The sequence below is a fragment of the Passer domesticus genome, chromosome 4 (genome assembly GCF_036417665.1).
Source record: "Passer domesticus isolate bPasDom1 chromosome 4, bPasDom1.hap1, whole genome shotgun sequence".
Taxonomy (NCBI): Eukaryota; Metazoa; Chordata; class Aves; order Passeriformes; family Passeridae; genus Passer; species Passer domesticus.
This window is the reverse complement of record NC_087477.1, coordinates 41,897,891-41,913,805: the sequence shown is the minus strand read 5'-3', so window position 1 is coordinate 41,913,805 and position 15,915 is coordinate 41,897,891. Positions and strand designations below refer to the sequence as shown.

General features: G+C 38.4%; 1 protein-coding gene across 5 annotated transcripts in view; it reads left to right on the top strand.

Annotated features, from left to right (window-relative positions):
• The window catches only part of DCHS2 (dachsous cadherin-related 2), a 105,976-nt gene that overhangs the window by 72,272 nt on the left and 17,789 nt on the right, over nucleotides 1-15,915 (top strand). For 3 of the 5 annotated variants that reach the window (XM_064417430.1, XM_064417429.1, XM_064417431.1), the window contains exons 8-13: nucleotides 2,024-2,181; nucleotides 3,277-4,111; nucleotides 5,026-5,265; nucleotides 9,192-9,326; nucleotides 9,568-9,777; nucleotides 10,993-11,850. In XM_064417430.1, the coding sequence (XP_064273500.1) occupies nucleotides 2,024-2,181; nucleotides 3,277-4,111; nucleotides 5,026-5,265; nucleotides 9,192-9,326; nucleotides 9,568-9,777; nucleotides 10,993-11,850 (2,436 nt within the window). Of the gene's footprint in view, nucleotides 1-2,023; nucleotides 2,182-2,628; nucleotides 3,239-3,276; nucleotides 4,112-5,025; nucleotides 5,266-8,077; nucleotides 8,152-9,191; nucleotides 9,327-9,567; nucleotides 9,778-10,992; nucleotides 11,851-15,915 lie in introns of those variants that run through there. The other 2 variants (XM_064417433.1, XM_064417434.1) reach the window with 2 other exon arrangements.

Sequence of the window (15,915 nt, the reverse complement as noted above, 5' to 3'; positions counted from 1 at the left end):
GTGGTATCAGATAAAAAAAATAAAAATGTGAAACAATTACAAAATTGAAGTCCCAAGGGGGCTTTCTTCTATACAATATCTCCTTCCAGCATTTTCAGATTTTTTTGTTACTTTTATTGCCATCAAAATATGTACAAAACTATTTCATGCAATATTTGAATTTTGTTTTAACTGTAAGTATAGATTTTAGCAAAATACTGAAAATATACACTTGCAATTCACATTGTGTTCTGTTTCACATATCTCCTGTGACTTTTGCTTACCTGGGATTTTGTGTCATTAAACATTCTATGGAACAAAATAGCAGATCTGTGGCTGTAGACATATTTTTGGGACCTACAGCAGGAAAGTAAACCAAAAGCTATTTATGAAAGCAGTAATATGGCAGCATTAATATTTTGAAACTACCGTGAAAAATGCAAGACTGTCTCATTCAATTGTCTTTATATATTGTTTCCTTTTTTTGGCAATTTCCTTGTTAATGTTACAGACAGCAAGACTCAACTCAGAAGGGACTGATGGAGAATTAGAAAGATATATTCACGCAAAAAATAGCAGAACAATTTTGAAAAAACTCCTATTTGTTGTTTGTGAAAATCCAGTTTTATAATTAGCTTGCTAAATGTTTTTTTCTTCAAATGTTACAGGTGCAAATATTTTACAGTTGCAGATGATATAATTGGATACAAAAGTGAACATCTATATGTGCTGTTAACTAATTTGAATGTGCAGATTTGGAGAACGTAAACAGCTTCATGCTCACTTAGGTGCCTATGGAAATATAGTTGTTTATGCGTGTTTTGTGTGCTACATCTGCACTGAATTTATTTTTACCACAGTTGCTTACTGTAATAGTGGTTCTTATGCTGCATGACTTTATTTAACCCGCTAGCACACCTTATTAAAAATTCACATAAAAGAAAGCTGTTTGGATAGTATTCTAAGAGAGAAGTACTCGTAACAATTGTGATTTTCTCAGTTTCTGGTGATGTATACAGAGTAATAGATACTATTCCATTTTACAAAAATTTGAAAGTAATTTGTATTCTATTTCTTGAACATGGGGCAGTTATGTATCAGTCTCTTTTCCCAGGGGAGGTTTAGATTGGATATTAGGAAAAATTTCTTTACTTAAGGGTTTGTCAAGCATTGGAACAGGCTGCCCAGGGAGGTGGTGGAGTCATCATCCCCAGAGTTATTTAAAATACATGTAGACACGGTACTTAGGCACATGGTTTTGGGAATTTGGCAGTGTGGGGTTAAAGGTTCCACTTGATGATCTTAAGGTTCTTTTCTTCAACTTATATGATTCTCTAATTCTAAGTCATGAAGAGATATTTATTCACATGTGTTTAAATAATTCTTTGCAGCTGTTGAATAAATGATGTGGCTGCAAATAATAACTTTAATTAAAGCCACTTATTTTTAGAGTGCCACCAGTCCTCAATGAAAGATACAAGCATAATTTCCAATATTCACTTGCAACAGCTTACTGTAAGATTGTAGCTGCCCCCAACTGGCTGCTGGTACAGAGCACGGGAAGGGCAGGTGGCATGGCTGCAGTCACAGTGTATCATAGGGGCCAGCAGTGCTCTTTGCTGGCCCCGTAATCTAAAAGTCACAGGAGATACTCGACCCTTCATGCCACTTTGGAGACTAAGACTTAATTCTTTCTCTGGCCCTGTCTGCCAGGGTTAGAAATAGGAGAACCAGTCCTGGGCTGTCACCCTCCTGATGCACACATCATTGGTGTGAGTAAAGTTGGTACAAAACTGGGCTGTTGCTTTAGTACTCAATGCAGTTTCTCACATATTTTTCTAAGTCGACATTAAGTGGTTTATAATAAGTAAGTACTCAATGAAGGAAGAGGAGGTGAACCAAACAAGCCAGAGAGATCCAAATGAGTGCAGCAGGTTCCTTTCCTGTGGGTCCTGCTCCTTTTCACTGTTCATTACAATGTTCGGTACTATGGAGGCAATCTGTTACTGATTTGCAATAACACATATACATTTTTACCCCACAGAAGAGGATATAGGCTACTTCCAGATTGATGGTGTCACTGGAGAGTTAAGAACAACCCGGCCTCTGTCACATGCTGAGAGATCTGACTACAGAATGATGGTGATAGCCAAGGACCAGGGGATGCCTTCGCTTCAAGGGCATGCTGCTGTTTACATCCAGGTACTTATTTACCTTGTACAGATAGATTTAATTATGTTAAATGCTTAGTTTCTTTGAAGAAAAAACAACTTTGGAGGAAGGTTGGGAAATAAACTGAAAAAAGGAAGAAGTTCAAAATTTTAGGCACCTTGTCTAGTGGTAATTTTCCTTAGCTGTTTTTCTGTTGAGGGAGGAAGTCAGAGGGCAGATTCATTTTGATTTGTTAAGAATGCACAGCAGCATTCTGGATCATCTTGCAAATAGATGATGCTTGTGCTTTAGGAGATCATTGGAAACACTGGGAAATAGGAGGAAAATATCCAGGCAGGCAGAGAGAAAAGTATCAAGTGGGATTGAAGGTGGGGAAGAGAGTAGACTTACTTGTTTTCTCCACTAAGTTGCTCTCTTTTCTAAATTCTGTCTCTATAACCTTGTATAAGGATATCTTCTTTGTGCTGGTTTATACAGGGCTGCTCTTCATGGGAGTATGAAATGCAGCATGTGCTCATTCCATAGCCAGCCACCTGCTGTTCATCGAGCCGCAGTGGGGCTGCTTTGTCCAGGCCACCTGTGCACTCCTCTGTCAGAGGCTGAATGTTATTGAAGCTGCCATTTTCAAGTCACCCTAAAGATGGTTAATTTTGGATAGCTTGTAGCTTCAGTCCAGGCAAGGCAAATGCTGTTCCCAGGTTAAAGAGACCTAAAGGACTCCTCTCCCTGAGCAATGGGAGAAACACTGGGTGATGAACTGACTGTGACTCCCATTCCCTCTCTCCCTGCACCCCTGGAGGAGGAGGGAGGGGTGGCGGGAAGGTGTGTTTTCAAGCTCTTATTGTACTTCTCAGTATCCTGCTCTAATTTTGTTTGTAATAACTTCAATTAATATCTCTATTTCTAGTCTGTTTTGGCCATGATGGTATTTGCTGAGTGATCTCTCCTGGTCCTTATCTTAGCTCATGAACTTTCATTTTGTTTCCTGTCCCCTGTCCAGTGGCAGAGGGGAGTGAGAAAGAAGCTTTGCTGGTACCTGGCATTCAGCCAGGGTCAGGCCACTACACATTACAATATTCATAATAACAGTGGGAAAATACTGCAGTCTTTGTGTTTTGGTTGCAGGTAATCCCACTTTCCAGCGGGAGATCTGGCTTCTTTCAGGACTTCAAGCACTTTGTTGTACCTGAAAATTTTAAACCTGCACAAGTGTTGGATTCTCTGAAGGCATTGAGTAACCATCTAGCACCTAACAGGAAACTGCATTTCAGTATTGCTAAAGATGATAATGTTCATTTTGAAATAGACAGCTTAACAGGAGACCTTTATCTTTCCAAGGAGCTTGATTATGAAACAGATTCGCACTTTCTTTTGCAAGTTATTATAAAGGATTATAATAATCCCCCCAAAAATAGCACTGTCTTCCTAAGTATTGATGTAGAAGATAAGAATGATCATTCTCCACATTTTCAAGACGACTTTGTAGTGATTGGCATAGAAGAAAATGTACCCATTGGCACTCTGGTTTACACATTCAATGCAAAGGATGGAGATGGCGGTTTTCTGAACAGCAAAATAGAGTATTCCTTAGAAATAAGTAACACAGGTGAAAATCCATTTCTTATTCACCCTTTGTATGGCACTTTGACCACAGCTTCTCCTCTGGACAGGGAGATTACACGTTCTGTGATCTTGACAGTGTTTGCAGAAGACCAGGCAATAAATCTGACTGATCGTCGTCTGGATTCCCTGGCTGTCAAAATTGTTATTTTAGATATCAATGACAACAGTCCCAGTTTTATGTCTTCGCCTCTTTCCTATGTCATGGAGGATGTGGAGGTGGGCTTCCTTGTACATCATATAATTGCAAAGGATCCTGATGAGGGAAGAAATGGACAAGTTACATATCACATTCTTTCAGGCAATGAAAACAAAGCATTTGTACTGGATAAAATCACAGGTACTGTATCTTCTCTGTGGTTTCTTGTGTTATGATTCTCACAGTAACATTTGGGAGAGCCTACCATACAATAGTGAAATACCACACTAGTGTGGCACTCTGCCCAGGTGACTTAATGTCCTCGGGGGTGATTGCCTTGGGCAGAGCACCACACAAGCAGGGCAGTGCACAGCACAGTAGTCAAGCGCTGTGAGACTCAGCTCAAAAATTTTGGCATAACACTGTTACTGTGTTATGTAGCTGTACTGGGGCATCCTCCAATAGTGTATTGAGGAAGGTGGGAAGAAAAAGCAGGCAGTGAAATACTTCATTCTGATTTTGGCACAATGCATACTTAAAGCATGTGCACACATGTATGTTATGGTATGTACCTATGAGGAAAGGCAAAGTTGAGATCAGGGAGTCTGCATTACACTGTGGGTGGAGTGTGTTCAGTGGAAGCTCAAAGTGCTGATGAATTTCATTCTTCAGCCCTCTGAAATTCTCTGCTTCCTAACTATTATACTATGTTCTCACAAATACAAGTATAACCTTAATTGTTGTAATATTTTCTGGTTCTTACTCTGATTTTGAATCCATTAGGTGATGCAGCTGACACTGATTTGTAGAGCTCCTAACTGCATAACTTACTTGCAGAAGAAGACAAATATTTAAGTTAAATATAGCTAAAAAGTTAAGCCCAAAGTTAAATAAAAAGCAATCTCTGAAATTCACTTTAATTTTCCATGAATTCAAATTTCCCTGGATGCCAAAGGCAGTATTTCTGAGCCAGTTAGCACTGTAGAGGGAATCAAAGGTAATGACTGACTGCAAAGTCCAGACGCCTTGCAGCAGTGACTTGGTGATGCTACATTGAAGCTGTGTGTGCTGGATCAGCTGGGTTCCTTTTTAAAAACCTTTTTTCTTTAAACTAGGACTCTTGACTACAGCCCAGTTTCTAGACCGTGAGGTTCAGGAGCGCTACAGTTTGACAGTCATAGCTCTTGATGACGGCAGCCCAGCTCTCTCTGCCACACAAGTTCTAACCATCATTGTTCTTGATGTGAATGATGAGGCCCCAGGATTCCTGGAGCAACTTTATGAGGCTGCAGTTCATGAGAACCGAGATCCAGGGGAGTTTGTCATACGAGTGGAGGCTGTGGACCGAGATGCAGGTAAGATATGTCCTTTGCTTGTAATTTACTTGTGGATCATAGTAGGCCAATCTTGATGTCTTGTGTGTACAGATGTTGTGCTTTTCCCAAGGTAATGTATGTCTTTTGAGTTTCCAAATGTGCGTTTTGGGTCAGACTCTCGATCTTTAATTAGAGCTTGCAGCTATTCTGACTTACACCCACTTTGGGGTGGCTTCAGCTCTGATGGTTATATTAAAAGTAAAAGCTGTTCTTGTGTGACACAGCATATTGTAGGTTTCACGTGAAGAAAGCCAACGTTTTTTGGTTATAAATCAGCAAACAATATTCAACTCAAAGTTAATATCTGAACATTTTTTCGATCTTAATCAGAGCATTTTGAATAGTTTTAAAGCAGTTCACTAGCCTGGTTTTGTAAGAGCCGACAAATGTGCACTTATCTTTTCTGACCAGAGAGGGGCACTATCATCCAAGTTTTTCAAGCTGGTTGAACTGTGAGGGATAGTGGAAGCTGCTCCGGGTTTTAAAGAGGCCTTTGCATGCTAAAGTGTGTTAATACATTGCTTTTTGACAATACACAGAATGGATGAATAAGATGTGGGGATGGTTCATCTCCTCAGTGAATCACATGTAAGGACTAAACTTGAGAGAGTCTGCTAAAAAATTCCCTCCAGTTCTTCAACTGCCTGCTCTTTTGAACTGTCTAAAATGCATAGCATATGATGTTACAGCTAGTCCATGTGCTGCAGCACTTATACAAGTCTGCATGATAAATAATAAAATCTGGAAAGAGAGTTAAATATTACAATACTGCCATCTTTGGCCCAAAGGTAGTCTCAGCTCTGTGAATGACTTCATTTTTACTGTGGGTTCACTTCCTGTACTTTCTTTAGAATTGTGTAAGAGTGTGCTATGTTAAAAACAGATAATTGAACTTGTAAGCAAAATAATCTTATGTATTCAGTAAGACTTGTAATTTTAATGTAGAGCACATATAGATTACAAAAGGCTGATGTGGGCTCAGTAGAGGTATTATGTAGAAAAGACATTTCCCCATAAGTATGTGAAGTATTTAGAAAGTAGGAATGTGTAGGTATCCCTGTCTGTTATGATCTCCATAACAGCTGAGCTGTACTGCAGTCTGCCTCTGTATCTCACTCTTACAAATATTTTATTTCTTTTGTGGATCACAAAAAAAGTGATACTTGAAGAAAGGTTTGGAAGATAAAGGAGACAACTGAGAATTTGCTTGAATTCTGCTCCCTCCTTTGCCATCCCTTATTGGTTTTTTTTTTCTCACATTTTGTGGGAAATACAGAAGAAAGGAACTTTCCAGGGCAGTTAGTGGGAAGGAGTTGGGGTGGCTTGGCAGGGTGAAGAGGAAGGACATTCCAAGTGTACTGGGTGGCACAGTGTGTGCCTGCCTGTGCAGACACTTTGGGCTGGAGCACTGTTGTGGCTGATGGTTCCTTCCTGCTGGTTTTTTAAAGTACATTTTCCAGTAACCACAGTCCTTCTGTTGGGTCTTTTTCTTACATTTGCATGATTTGGGCCCATGACGTGGGTGTGTCATTATTTCAATTAATATCGAAGTGATATTCATAATGTAAGAAAATTTGATTTGTGTAGGAGTCATATAAATATAATGCTACTCACTTTTCTTATGTTTTTGGAACACAGTTTTGGAATAAAATTACTCCTGTCATGGTGTCTTTTTTTTTTTTTATTTTCCCATCATATATATATTTTTTACACACTCTTTAAATTGCAGTTCACTTCCCATTAATATTTGCATACTCTCAGTGGAGGACTTTGTCCCATCACACTTTTTTGTTCGCTTTGTATATTCACTGAGTGACCACTGGGAGGAACCAGTCATTAGCAACCTTTTGTTTTATTTTTTCCTTTCTTCTTCATTCTCTGTGACTAGTAGGGGGTCTTTTTGGGGGGAAATCACAAGTAAAACTTCTGACATTTGAATGGTTTTCTTTCACATGAATATCCTTGAAAACTTTTGTTCAGCTACCCATCTCCTGGACATTACAACATCTGTGCTTACTGCATCTCTATGTTGCCTGACTTTGGGAGCCTTTAGGGAGCCCTCCGTACCCTCACCCCTACCCAGCTGACATCTGACAGCTCAACATCAGTAAATGCAAGTGTAAAAGACGTTAACTTTGGAAAAATATGCATGTTGGAAAAATACACACGGCAAAGCAAAGATACCAGCAGCATATTTAAGATAGGTCAGGGTTTTTGCTTGAGGTAGGTCTTTGCAGAAGACTAAACTAGCAAACCAAACTAGTATTTGGCAAGGTCTCCTTTTAAGCTGTGTACTTCTGTGGTTCAATAGTTCTGTCTGGAGCCTTAGGAAAAAAATTTTAAAGGTTAATAGGAACCATTGACTTTGAGTTATGAGACAGGGCTTACTGCCATCCATTAGACATTATTGTAAAGTCTTATAAAGATGAGACTTGAATCTGGATTTGGGGCAGGGGGAACATATTTTATTTCAGTTTGTAATTTCAGGTCCTAAAGTGTGACCAGTGCTACTGAATAATTAACCAGCAGGTTGGATTGAGTGCATATGTGCTAGCTGCTGTGCTGTGGTGTGTGCATGTGTAGAGTCAGCATGCTCCACTCCTGGGCAGGGTGTGCAGCTATTTCCAAATGCTCCTTTACACTCCTAGCAGTTGGATATGGGAAAGGAGTCAGTAAATGTTTGGTAAATAAATGTAATTAAGATGTTAATATCTGTGTTTTTTAAGGATTAAAAGTTTTAACTTCAGCATTGTGTGAATTATCAACTTGGATGGCACTCATGTTTTTTCAGCCCTGGTTGTGAATAGTGTCCATTGTGGAATCTGCTGGAGAAGGAACTGGATTGAAGCAGCTCAATTGCAGGAGGCAAGAAGCTAATACTATCAGACCTGCAGCTTTGTATCTCTTTTTTTTTTTATCGGTAGCATATTGGTGAAAAGGGATAGATGAATGCAGGCAGAACTGTGAATGGCTTTTAAAATTTAGTTGAATGTTATCTGATATGGGCAGATCAGATAAATATAACCTAAAACTTTGAAGACATTCACCTTGACTGTCCTCACTGATGTGATTTTTCTTCCTTCTTCTGTAAAGCTGAAAGGATTTCTGTAAGTCATTTTCCTCCTGGTGTGTATTGTATACATCCCTCCCTTGACTTAGTTTAGGTGTGAATGCATTCATGGTAGTAATTCTCTTAATCGAATTTCAGTAGCACTGTCAACCACTTAACAAATCTATTCAAAGGCAAATGAAATTGACTGTGTTAAAAACTGTAGACTCTGTTTCTTCTCTTACATGGGTGTTTCTCCATCAACTCCAGTGCAGATTGTCTTGTGCTTGACTGCAGCAGATGAGAACAGGCAGGCAGTGTTTGCATATGACAAGTATCTTGTAATTTTTCAGGTGTACCAACTCTCCCTGCCCTACTCAAGGATTAATTCTGGGTGGGAAAAACACAGAATGGTTGACTGGAATGTAAGAAAATTTTCAAAAAAATAAGGGCACAATAGTCAAACCCTTCACGTATAAAATAGGATAAAACTCATTAAAGGTAATAATATAAGTGTGATGGAGATGGCATTATGCTTTCCTTGGGAGGATGTTGAAATTAGAAGAAATATGAAAGGAATTATCTCACAACCATAATAGGTAAGAATGTTGAGTCTGATTTCCTGTTCAACTAAGGCAGGCAACTTTGAAAGAATGGTTTCTAAAACCTTTAAAAGATTTAGCCTATTTCCTAGAGAAAGATGGGAAAGCTAATATCCCTGCAACTGGTAGGTCTGATCAGGAACCGTATGGAATTGTCATTCAGAAGAGCCTGGAGGGAAAAGAAAGTGACAAATAAGTAGACCTGAATGTGAGGAGAATTGCTGTTTTACTAAGATTTCCATTCTGTTTTAAAGGGCTGAATTCCTTGCTTCACTATGAAATCTTACCAGGAACTGGTTATGAGAAATTCAAGATGAACTCAGACAGTGGAGAACTCGTAACAGCTGCATCACTGGACAGGGAAACGCAGGAGGTTTTCAGCATTAAAGGTAGCAGTGTGAAATATCTATGAACGCCTCTAGAGTGGGAAGTGAGAGTGAGGTGTTACTATCAGCATTACTTTTTTCATGCCTTCTGAATTAGATGCAAGTGGTAAGATTTTTCCAGTACAGAAGAGCATATGCTTTTTGCATAGCACAAATAACTCTCCTACTCTGATATTATTAAAGAACATCTATTGTTGCAACCACAACCACCAAATGAAATTTTCTTTCTTTTTATTGATCTTAGTTTTGGTTCAGGACAGTGGAACTCCGTCGCTGTCAAGCACAGTGACAGTGATCTGCACAGTGCTGGATGAAAATGATCACTCTCCCACATTTCTTCTTCCTCCCTCTGAGATCTTTATTCCAGAGAACCAACAGCTTTCTGTTGTTTACGTTATCCGGGCTCTAGATATGGATGCTGGCAATAATGGAGCTCTTAGATACAAAATAACTGGTAAGTTATATTCCATCATTTTGTTATTATAAATCAGGGAAATATTTAAACAGCAGCATGCAAGTTTTAGGCTAGTCTTGACTTTACCAGGCCTCCTAAGCTCCCATCTTGTCCACATGCTTCTTTTATGTGCAAAAGAAAAGAGATCTATCACCCTTTTGTCAGCAATAATAAGCACTTTCCAGGCATACTTTCATTCTGCGTTCTGGATTTGAAATAGTGCAGAACAGAGAAACAAAAAAAAAATACCAAATGCTGGAACGAGACATTAATCATGAAGGCATAATTTTTGTCCTTTCTGTTATAGTTGTAGAAGTCTGAATATAAATATTCCCTTGAAAATATACCCAAGAATTAATTGAAATTTATTTATTTAACACTATTTATTAAATTTTATTTCATGAGAGCTTCTTTCACCCAGCAATTAGTAATGTCGTACTTGGCTTCCATCTTGCCAAACTCTCCCTGTGTCCACTATGCCAATGTAAGCTCCACAACTGTTCAAATCCTCCTGTAGTATCTTTGGACAAGTACAAGTTTGCTGTGCTTACTTTGGTTTGTGGCTCTCAGCAATAGCTCAAATGTAGGCAGAGAGCTACTGTGGTAAAAACCAACACATTTTTCTTTGAAGAAACAAAGAATGTTGTGAATTCCTTTGTTTTCTTGGTTTTAATGTTGTGATCTTTATGACATTTAATTTAGTTACCTTTGGTCTTTCTGCATGTTATCAAGTATGTAAGCCATTCACTGTTACTAAAAATGCTGACTTTTCAGTTGACTGCTTCATTTTTATTCCCAGTGCTCCCGAATCATGACCTTGAATTCCAAGAGATAGGTTTGCAGAAGAGAACTAGGAACAAGCAATTACAATTGTCAGCAATGCTTTATAGATTTGTGGATTTTGTAACTAAGGTTGGGAAGAGGTCACTTCATGGAGCAGCATAGGTGGGCTGGTTTGAGAAAAAAAGACACGCATCTGGCCAAAAGGCCAGTCTGTAAATTGTTATGACATTCTGCATTTGCTATCATTGCCACTCACTCATTTAAATGAAATACAGGTTTTAATTTGTATGAGAAATAAAATATGTGAAAGGCACATGAGCACACCCGCTGTATGAGCAATTGGACCTCGTTATTGCAATTAGCATAGAGCATTCACAAGGAGTTCTTTTTTAAAAGTAGTTGTGATCATTTCATTTTTTATGTGTTTGAAAGGTGGAAATGTTGGAGAATACTTCACACTAAATAATACATCGGGCAAGCTGCTGGTCACTCGTAGCTTAGACAGAGAAGACATCAGCAATTTCACTCTTGTAATTGAGTGCCATGACCTAGGCAGTCCCTCAAGAAGCTCCACTGCACAGCTCTATCTAACAGTCTTGGATGAAAATGACCACAGCCCGTTGTTTGCGAAGACCCAGTATCAAATCTCTGTGACAGAAGACCTGGAGGAAGGCTCAGCCATCCTGGAGCTCTCTGCTTCTGACGAAGATGCTGGCTTGAATGGTGAAGTTATGTACTCCCTTATTGATGATACCTATGGAGCATTTGCCATCGATAGTGTCACAGGATCCATCATTACTACAAAGGCACTGGACAGGGAGACCAAGTCCCAGTACACTTTTAGGGCTGTGGCAAGTGACTGCAGTACCCATTTTCCAAGGAGCACCACTGTCAGTGTTGTGGTGCACGTTAATGATGTCAATGACAACGATCCTGTTTTTATGCAGAATCCTATCAGGGTCTTTGTGCCTGCTGAAACTGCTGTGAATGAGACAGTAGCCACTGTGAGAGCAGAGGATGTGGATCTGGGATCAAATGGAGCTGTTGTTTTTAATTTGCTGGTGGCAGAAACTGTATTTCAGGTTGATATGAAGACAGGTGACATCATTCTTCGGGAGCCCTTGGCTTCCAAGGACTTCAGTACCCAGCTGGTAGTGACAGCTTCAGATCAAGGCATCACACCTCGAACGGCCACAGCTGTGGTCATTATCTTTACAGAAGAGCAAGAGGAGGTGATCTCATTCAGCCACAGCCTCTACGAAGCAAGTGTGCCTGAGAACAGTGCAGCAGGTGGGTGTGAAATCCCTCTTCTTGTAGTCGCCAATGTCTCCTCCTTTTAGAATGGAAATTGTAATGAATAATATAGGAAAACCTTTTTTTTTCTGTGCAGCAGCAGGGAAAAGTTAATGTGGATGTAGCCAATACAAATTTGCCCCTTTCAAATGCACCAGCATGAAGAAGATGCAATGGAGGAGGCATTGTCTAATCATCAGTGGGTTTATTCATTTAGCAAAATTACTTTACTGATGGATGGACAGAATTTACTTGTTGTTTTACTGGGCAGTGCACACCAGCTCAGATGAGTTGAGTGTTGGGAACCAGTTGCAACCTGGCATTTCTTCTTTTCACAAACTGTAGTAGCTTTCACAAATACCTTACTGAAGTTTTGGACTTTGCAGAAGAAGAAAGGTGAGTAGGATGGGGTAGAGAAGGTTAGAAGCTATTGGTACATGGTCACTTGGACATGCTTCTACAGTTTCTCTGTAGGTGAGACTGCACTATGGAATGCCACCTATAGACCAACCAGCTTCAGTTACAAGGTGCTTACAGATTTATTTGGGTTTGTTCTGGATATTGATGAGAATTACTGCTCTACTTTTTATCATTCAAAGAACATTAATAGTTATCCCTCCAGCCAATTGGATGTGGTATCTTCTCCTGCATCAGGGATTGGTTCTGTCCTGATGAGGGGCAGAAAGAAATGGCTTTCACATGTTTCTGTCCACAAATCTCAAGATTTAATTGGCCAGATGTATTTCAAGATCTGACTTGCACTATATTCTCAATTAAAACAGCTCATGAAATTCCACCTTGAACAAGTAATTTCTCTTTTATAATTCAAACTATCCTTAGTAAAACAAAAGCAGTATTCCCTTATATCCTAAGGGTGAGACTAGTGGATTCCTAGATCTTGAGTAACAGCCTGTATATTGGATTATGATTCAGTAAATAAGAAATGTGTTAGTAATTTTGGAAAACCAATCAATATTCTTGGATGATTGCAAACAGAAGAGGACTGAAGGGTGAAGATGGTTGTTGCAGTAATTACTGCTGTGGTTATTCAGCCATTCCTTCCTCTGTGCTTGTTTGGAACTACAAGCCAAATTTTTGAATAGTTACATTTAATGAAAGAAAATAAAGATCAGAGCTTTATGGCAATAGATAAACTGCTGTGATCCTAGATTTTTTCAAGTGTAGATGTGTTCCCAGGTCAGGCTGAAATGCCAGCCTGAAACTACAGAAATGCCCCAAGGAACTGTGGAATCAGAACGCCATTGTGCTCTCCCATTCAATCTATAGAAATATAATTAAGATTCAATTTAAGTTGTTTTGATTAAAGGAAATTTAGCAAAGCTTCAGGGTAAACAGGCGGGTTTGATCACAAAATGTTAGGTTTTGTTTAATAATACTTCTATTTGCTAAGAAGATCAAATTCTTCTAAGAATATAAGAGATTTTACCAAATGCTAGTACTGTTTGTCTCTGTTTATACTATTTTCCTTTTTTCATAAACATAAATAAATATCAAATATTTTACATTTCAGTGGGGAAGAAAAGCATGATTGTAATTAAAACTCTCATAGAAGTTAGCTTATAGGATAGATGTGATCCTGGGACCCCTACAAATGTGAATGGTACCAGTGTATTCAGTCCAGGGAAGATTTACATTACATACTGATTATTTGTAGAACTGGTATTAATAAATGTGGCTTCTTTTCATAATTTTATTTCTGCCTTAACTGATGGAGGGAAAAAATGCTAAGTTTATTTTAAAAAGAATAAAAAATGTGAATAATATAAACGACAAAAAACCAAAGCCAGGGATCCTTAGTTTTAATTTAGTCTAAACCCATCAAAAGAGCAAGTGCCTCAGGAACTGGTCCTTGTGGTCACATTTTCTTTAAGTGTTTAACCTCCAAGTTTGATGACCTTTAGAAAACCCCACTTTTATAATTTTTTCTTGTTTAATATTGAATATTTAATGTCTTTAAATATTATAAACTGTACTACAGCAGGCACTTAGAAACTAATCAGTAAATAATCAAGTGACTGTGCTCTTCAGAGGGTAAGAAACCTTTATTATTTACCCAGCTTTTAGTTGAATGGTTGTTTGCCTAACACTTGGAGACAAATTCACCAGTAAAACTTCTTGACTCCTCTATTTTCTTTTTCTGTTAGATATCAAATATGTATCCTCTCATTCTTTAAGTCAAAGAATCACAGAGTGGGTGAGGATGGATTAGTGTTAGGGACCAAAAGGGTCATTGGGTCCCACTTCATTGTTCAGGCAAGATCATCACAGAGCACATGGCACAGGATTGTGTCCAGATGGTTCTTGAATTATTATCTCCATGCTCAGCTTTTCATTTTATGGCAATTAAGAGGTCTGAATTAATAACGGCAAGGATGAACACAAGTTACATAGCAGAGGACAGTGAAAAGTGACTACTATAATGAGGACTGAAGAAAGAAGAAAATGCTACAGTGATATAGCAGCTCTGTGTGATGCTGGTGTTAGGACATACATATGAAAAAAGTCCCATATATATAAAACATATATGCCCTAACAAAGAATTCAGCAAGTGTTTTGGAGCTGATTTGGCCAGGTAGGCAAATGCTGTTCACTCTGCTGTGTTTTGGTTTTGAGTCTGCAGCCATAATGTTGGGAGGTATAAAACAGTTTGAGATACTTCCATATGCTGTCAGACTGTATGTGATTAAACAGAAAAAAAATCCTAGATTTACATATTTTGCAACACTCTTCATGTGTTTCAATATTTTTTACTAATTCAGAGGTCAATTGCCTAGCATTTCAAGCCAATCTGACTGCTTTTGCTTTGAACCTGATCTCCCTGCTCCGTTGCTCTATCTGTTCAGTGCTGATCTCAGCCTCGATGTGTTTTGCAGGGACAAAGCTCCCTTTCCCTGATTTTTCTCTGTTAAGGGCTACATTATGTGACCGCTGCTTGAGGCAATATCTGAATTGCATGTGATTGGAATGGCGAGTTCCAGCAGATGGATACTTTCTATTGCTCTTTATCTGTATAGGGCCAGCTTATGTCACAGCTGACCTCACACTTTGGTCATATTTTTTTGACAATGAACTGTAAAAATTCACTATTTGGAGGAATCGTTTTCTGTGGAGGGTATCAGAACAAGAGAGTTGTACTCTGCTAAAAAAGAAGTTGTAAACAATTCTATCTGCATGAAAAATGTTGAGCTTTAGGATTAGAGGACTCAGAAAAGTGTTTATTAACCTCTGAAAAACAAGGATTCAAGTAGAAATGCTGCTGCTTCCTTTATTTCTGGTAGTATTTCTTCTTAAAAAAACAAAAAGATGCAGAGAGTGTTAAAAGATAAAGAGCAATATCCTTCAGACCGTGGAGTTTTTTATCTCTAACTCTGCTCTGAGGATGGTGTGAATGATTGTCCTTGCAGTTTTCTGTAGTAAATCAAGTTTGCTTGGCAATGAAAATTCAACCTACAGCCCCTTATTTTAGTTCCTAAAAAAATCTAGGTCAGCATTCTTATATCTTTCCATACATATTGAACAGATAGATGTTGATTCCAGAGCTTTTCTAGTAAATATCTTACAAGTATATTGACAAGTACAGAAAATCACATGTCAAAATTGGCATACTTTTTCTTTTGGCAGACAGATTTTGAGACCAAATAGTAAACCCTTAATTGAAAAATTCTGGTTTCTAAAATATAATATGTAACTGCTGAAAGAAAAATGGTATTGGATCATTGTAATAACAATGTTTCCTCTCATTTTTTATAGTAAAGGCTTTTCCTGTGATATCCAGGACACTGACTATGACCTTTGTGCTTTGTGATACAATAAAATAACTAGTTGCCTCTAATGCTGTTTGAAAGAGCTCAGGTTGCCTCATTCCATCACAGCTGCATGGAAACAATTACAATTTAATTAAATAATTAAAAACATTAAAATCAATGGCCATATATGCTAGACAATTTCGTAAGTCACTTGAAAAGAATAATTATTTGGAGGTTGTGATAATGCCTTTTGAACTTACTATATTTTTGTTAAATTTGATGGTTCTGAGCTGGA